We start from the raw sequence: 6990 nt of genomic DNA on the forward strand, positions 1-6990 counted from the left end.
CAAAAAAAAAAGAATGTGGCAAGAGGAAACTTGCCTCATCAGGCAGTGAAATCAAGACAGTCCAGATAAGGGAACATGGCATGGACATCACCAGAACAGACTGGAGAGACCAGAAACAGATCCCAGCACATATGAGCATTTAGCACAGGCCACAGTCTATTCAGGGAGGGAAACGACTTACGTAACATAGCCGAATGATTTCAAACAACTGGCTGAGCTCTCTGAGAGAAAAGGCAAGTCTCTCTTTCCTGCCATAAGCCAAAACAAACTCCAGCTGAATTAGAGAAAAATCTGATGTAGACACAGGAAACACAGAAACTTAAAATGACATACCCAAATAAAAAATTACTTTTTTCCTATGTTCAAAGGACTTAAAAACACCACAGAGTTGAAAAAGTCACTTGAGATACAAGTAGAATTAACTTCAATTCACCAGCAGCTCATGAGACCCGAGAGAGGCCCAACCATGTGCTGTGTGCTGGCTGTGTGCAGCAGAAAAAATCCAAATGGCTAAGCCCAGGGAGAGGGACTCAGAGGGACCAGTAGCCACGATGGTGGCAATTTATATACCCAAAGATTGGCAATGTCAGCAGAGTGACAAGTGACACCTATTGCTTGCTGGCAAGGAGGTAGAACAAAGCAAGCCCACGCTGCTGAAATGTTATTCCCCTTGGGGAAAGCAACCTGGCACCCTAACTTATACTAAAACAGACCCTCCAATGTAACAATCTAACTCCTTAGGGGCTAACTCTAAAAATAAAAGCATGAAGACAACAGGGACAGTAGTGATGGAAGCGAAAAACTCAGACGGTGATGCCAGGCAACAGGGAAACAGGTGGGAAACACTATCCTACACGTATTTGGATTTCCATTCCCTTGTATGAACATTAAGAAAAACACAACCGTTTATTATTCGTGGGTGAGGGTGGCTAAGTCTGCATCTTGGTCTTTTCCTTACCACTTGAGGGCTCTCCTGGCATTCTGGGTGGAACAATTTCCTCATTGAGTAGGTCTGTCCCTTTCATTCTGGAACACTTAGTGCGGACCCCACTCATGCCAGAATTTCCCTGGTCCTTGGAGCAACCATTCCAAACAACTCTCTGTCCTGCTGAAAGCCATTACCTTCATTCTGCTGGCTTCCTGGAGTCAGCAGAATCTGCCTTGCCCTTCACAGCCACTATGTGCTTCAAGTGCTCTATGCATCCCCCCAAAGCTGTCGCACCTCTGACCACCCCTAGACACTGTCTGATGAGGCCTCGTGACCTGCCTTAATCACCACTGCCCCAACAGAGTTGTACATAAAACAGACTTTCAACTCGCATGAGTGGTTGTATCTAATCACAGAAACAGTAAATAAGAAATTCTAGGTATTGTATTCCTTGAACAGTTTTCCTGTATTTCCTTCCTTCTTTGTGTTGTTTACTTACTGTTCCTAAGGAAAAAAGTTACCTGTCAGTATGTGAGAGCTGAAAGAGTCTGTCTCATTTAATCTTCATAATCACCCTGCAAAAGCAGGTATTCCCATTTTCAGGTGAGGGGTAGAAGTTCGGATATAATTTTTTTTTTTAATTTTTTTTTTGAGACAGAGTCTCACTCTGTCACCCAGGCTGGAGGACAGTGGTGCAATCTTGGCTCACTGCAACCTCTGCCGCCTGGGTTTAAGCAATTCTTCTGCCTCAGCCTCCCGAGTAGCTGGGATGACTGGCAACCCCCACCAGGCCTGGCTAATTTTCTTTTTATTTTTTAGTGGAGATGGGGTTTCACCATGTTGGCCAGGCTGGTCTCAAACTCCTGACCTCAAGTGATCGGCCTGCCTTGGCCTCCCAAACTGCTAGGATTATAGACGTGAGCCACCGTGCCTGGCCATAATATATATTTTTTAAGCCCAAACTAGATATAATGATTGGTAGGCAGCAGAGCTGGAATTTGTATTCAAGTTAATTTCCTTCTTAAATAGAGCAGCAATCTGATCAGGGGTCTCCCATTGACCTGATCTCCTAATTGCAGTCAAGATAAGAACAAGCCTAGTAAAGGAAGGGCAGTCTCAGTCTTCCCAGTCTCTACATCTTTTAGATTATTTCCTCAAAGTGGGGGTTCTGAAAGCTTAAGCAGAACATGTCATAACCTTCCCAGATGAACACTTAGGGTATTCTGGCTACATAGAAAAGAGTGGGTTAGGGAAGAAGATTAAGGGCAGGAGACCAGGCAGGGACTGGATCAGTAGTCGGGCATCACAAGAGTGGGCAGGTCAGCTGTGGGAGACCCACCTGCTTAAGTGCATTCCGTGCAATCGTCTGGAACGCCTGCTCCACGTTGATGGCCTCCTTGGCACTGGTCTCAAAGTAGGGAATGTTGTTTTTGCTGTAGCACCAGGCCTGTGCCCGCTTTGTGGCCACCTGAAAGGAGAAGTAGGGTGCACACAGGCTCAAGATAGAAGCAGCTAGCACTGACTCCATCCTCCCCAGGAAGTGTCATGGTCCCTCGTCTACAGGTGGTACAGGTGAGGACACAGATGTGGGGAAAGAGGGTGTTGGAGGAGACCTGTAGACCCGTCCAAACTCGCCCTGCTGGCTATGGTCAGGATAGCTAGGATTCAGCTAGAGAGCTCAAAGCCTGTCTCAGTCTACAGCTCATACCTTCTGACCCTCAGTTATACTTAAAAGCCATTTGTGAATGGAGTAAGAAGCCAGTCTGGGAAGAAATGAGGAATGTTTACTGGGACCTCAGAGATCCCAGGACAGGAAATGCCCAGCAGCTTGGTCTTAAGGTTTATAGTCCCTTTACCATTACTGCTAGTGTGATGTCACCCATGCCACTCACACATTCTCACTCCTTCCCCAACCCCTAGCCCATTTTCAGCCAAGAGATAAGGACTAAGTCACTTAGGAAGGGGAGGAAAAAAAGATCCATGGTCAGAAATAAACGTAGTCGTAATTAATCAAAGAGTCTATGTTTCCAACAGAAATGATATTTGATGGCCTGGCGCGGTGGCTCAAGCCTGTAATCCCAGCACTTTGGGAGGCCGAGACAGGTGGATCACAAGGTCAGGAGATCGAGACCATCCTGGCTAACACGGCGAAACCCCGTCTCTACTAAAATACAAAAAACTAGCCGGGCGAGGTGGCGGCGCCTGTAGTCCCAGCTACTCGGGAGGCTGAGGCAGGAGAATGGCGTGAACCCGGGAGGTGGAGCTTGCAGTGAGCTGAGATCTGGCCACTGCACTCCAGCCTGGGTGACAGAGCGAGACTCCGTCTCAAAAAAAAAAAAAAAAAAAAAAAAAAAGAAATGATATTTGAAACTATAGTACAGCAATTTCACTCAAAGCCCAAAGCAATATTCTGCACACATGGAGATCCAGGCACGGCCTGGAGGTACTGGGAGGGCACTATTGAGAATGACAAAACTGAATTCCCTCCTTCAAAGTGCAGAAAGGGAACTGAAGCTGAGACAGCCAAGACAATGGCCCAAAGTCACAGCCAGCTGGGGGCAGGATGGGGACTTAACCCAGGTTACCTGGGTCCCAGTCCTTAAAGGCAGTTGGCCTAAAGGGCTGGCATAGGGTGATGAAGACTCCCACCAGCACTTCCTAGAGCCATGTGACCTTAGCAGAGAACCCTCCAAATTCACAAGGCCCCTCGGGAACAGGTGTCTGTGACGATATCTATCATCGTTGGTACTTACTTGTCTGTTTTCGAGGTCAATCTTGTTTCCCAACACAACAAAGGGGAAGTTTTCAGGATCTCGGGGACTGGCCTGGATGAGAAACTCATCTCTCCAGCTATCTAGGGTTTTGAATGTGTTGGGGGCAGTCACATCAAATACCAGAACACAGCAGTCTGCACCTCTGTAGAAGGCCACACCAAGAGACTGGAACCGTTCCTGTCCTGCTGTGTCCCATATCTGTGAGAGACAAAACATTTATTCCTCGGGAGAGTGCTAGGCAGAGCAAAAGGAGCATGTATGCAGGGGGTGCCAGAAGAAATGGGTTAGATTGTGAGGTCACCCACAAAGACAAATGACACCAGACTTCAGGAAGCAAATTTCAGCACCAGAGTATCTGCAACAATCCTCACAAATATTGTATGTAAGTATGTGTCTGTCTATGAGCAGGTGACATTGAGTCCAATCTCCAGGGCACTAGAAATTTCTTATATCTTGATCCAAGTAGTGGTCACATTTAGGTAAGTGTGTAAAATTTGAACTATAAATAAAACTTAGGTACTCTGGGAACTTTCTGAGAGCAATGGAAATACAGGGAAGTGAGGTGATGACTCACAAATGATACAGTTCAATCTATGTATTTTACTGTATGAAAAGTTTGCCTAGCCAGGCACAGTGGCTAACCTGAGGTCAGGAGTTTGAGATCAGCCTGATCAACATGGAGAAATCCCGTCTCAACTAAAAATACAAAATTAGCCAGGCGTGGTGGTGCATGCCTGTAATCCCAGCTACTTGGGAGGCTGAGGCAGGAGAATCTCTTGAACCCGGGAGGTAGAGGTTGTGGTGAGCTGAGATCGTGCCACTACCCTCTAGCCTGGGTGACAAGAGCGAAACTCTGTCTCAAAAAAAAAAGAGAAAAGTTAGCCTAAACAACAAAAAAGATTACCATGTTATATTTCATTTGTATTATACCTCAATTAAAAAACAAAACAAATGAAAAACTCTTGACAGAAAGAGATCAAGAGAAAGACAATGAGAACACACACCAGATTAAACCAGGTACTACTGACCACCTCTAAGTTGGTCACATCATTCACTGCCATGCTAGGTTTAAGAGCAAGGCTGGGTATACTTACTGCCCTAGATCCGTAACAGGCACTCAAACAGAGCCAGACAAACATGATAACAACTCAGATATAAGGATGAAGGGCAAAAAAGACAAATTTATCTCTCATGATTCCACTGCCTCTCAGCAGGTTAGGGCACTAAATGCTCCCTTCCCCAGATACAATAAACTAAGTCCACACATGTAGACTAAACAGGATCAGGGCTGCTGGTGGTACTCATTTATGTGCTCTCCTGGTTCTCCAATGTTCTACACTGAAGATGTATGCATCTCTGTCAGTGGAGAAATGACCCCATTCTCAAACAAACAAACAAATGAACGAACACTTGGCATCCTCCCACACAGGAAGGAGTTTATGCCTTGTTCTAGTTATTTGCGTGGAGAGGTTTTCTGGAGCTGACTGGAAACTGCACATGTGACACTCTCCACATTCTCCCACGCTCCTCCCCTTTACCCCGTCAAGCACTAGGGCACTCTGGCAACAGCAGATGGGGTGACGTGGGAGAGCAGGTTCATTGGACTTTACTGCTGCCCAACAGATTTAGTGAACCATTCATTCCTGTTTTTAAGAAAATATTGTTGCCAATCTACTATAATTATAAACAACTCAGCAATGAACATTAGCATAGAGAGCTTTTTCTGTATTTCAAATGGCTTTTTTTCAGGAAGACTCCTACAAGCAGAATTACATAAGAACTCTGTTACTGTTAGGTGGAACCAATTCATCATCTGGAACTCAGATACACAGAGAAGGCAAAGTAATACTTTCAAAAAGAAAAGTCAACAAGTTGATGGGTTCCTAGAAAGTTACCAAAATTAATTTACAAAAGTAAAGGCCATATTTATCAAAACATCAACAAGTACAGTCCTATGGCTGACTGTGATCTTTAAATTTTTTAATATTTTAATTGAAATTGTTAACAGTGACCTGGGTTCTTGGAATCTTCCATGACAGAAATCAAGAGAGATCACCAGACACAACAGCAAAGAGAAAGTGAAAGTTTATTTAGCTTGTGCATAGTGAGCTAGCACTGCAAAAGGAAAGGGGCAGCTGTTCTCTGAAAGCAGTGTGGGAGTTAACTTTAAAGGGCCTTCCTATGGGGAGGGGTGATGTCAGGGTATGTATATAGGAGGGGTTTCTCTAGTGCATGCACAGTGGCTAAACATGCTTCTTCAGAAATTGCGTGTAGCACTAGCAGGTTAAATGTCCACCCTGGGTGTGATTTTTAGCATTAAAATGAGGAAAAAGAACTATAAGTTGAAGTCTAACTGCACATGCTGGGGGAGCCCAGCGAGGTCCCTAGCCCCATGAAGCAGGAACTTATGATAACAGTTTCTTGGGATTTTTTGCTGCTGATTGTCTGGAAGTTAGGTAAGCTACAGCTTGAGTAAGGGGCTTTTGTTCTTTTTCTCTAGACTACATCAAAACAGGAAACCAGCCAACCTGTTTGTCTCAAAATGTTTTGTTTTCTCCATTTAAAATTATACCCTTATAACTATCTACCCAATACTCTGATGTTACAAAAATTAACACTGTTATTTTAATCCATTTTTTCCAAGCGATAACCCTTCCCCCATTGCATTTTCTGCCTTCTTTACCACAAGCAAATGCTCCTGAAGAGATACCTTACATAAATAATAAATAGTATCATTCTGTACAGCTTTTTGCAACTTGTCTTTTTTCACTCCCAAAAGTTAACAGTTATATAATATTTCATTGCCTTAACAGACTACATTTAGTTTCCCAGATCATTTGAGTTATTTGCAGTTTTTCACTACCCATGCAAGGCTGCAATGATAACTCTCGTTACACCTCAGATGTCATGCCCAGACATGAAGTTTCTCTAGGCCATACACTCAGACTGTTGCTGCATAAGTGTACGTTCAACACTGGGGAACAGAGTGGCAGTTTCTACTGAAAAGGTTGTACTCATTACTACACTCCTACCATCAACCTGAGGCTGTTTAACTCCCTATATTCTAGCATCCACCAGGTTGCTTACTGCTTGGATACTATTAGGCATTATCATCTTTTTCACCTGCTTGTGTGGTTTGTTTTTGTTAGTCTGGGAATCTTGTTATACAGATGTTTAATGTAATCTATTACCAATCTTCAACATTTTATGATTTGTACTTTCTTTTTTTTTTTTTTTGAGACGGAGTCTTGCTCTGTCGCCCAGGGTGGAATGCAGTGGTGCGATCTC

General features: G+C 44.2%; 1 protein-coding gene across 1 annotated transcript in view; it reads right to left on the reverse strand.

Annotated features, from left to right (window-relative positions):
* RAB7A (RAB7A, member RAS oncogene family) overlaps positions 1-6990 on the reverse strand; it is an 82697-nt gene that overhangs the window by 4687 nt on the left and 71020 nt on the right. Inside the window, exons 4-5 of the mRNA XM_017885010.1 lie at positions 3682-3900; positions 2268-2396 (exon numbers count right to left, since the gene is read on the reverse strand). Of these exons, the coding sequence (XP_017740499.1) occupies positions 2268-2396; positions 3682-3900 (348 nt within the window). The remainder of the gene's footprint in view (positions 1-2267; positions 2397-3681; positions 3901-6990) is intronic.

The sequence above is a fragment of the Rhinopithecus bieti genome, unplaced genomic scaffold (assembly GCF_001698545.2).
Source record: "Rhinopithecus bieti isolate Rb0 unplaced genomic scaffold, ASM169854v2 scaffold_13262, whole genome shotgun sequence".
Classification (NCBI taxonomy): Eukaryota; Metazoa; Chordata; class Mammalia; order Primates; family Cercopithecidae; genus Rhinopithecus; species Rhinopithecus bieti.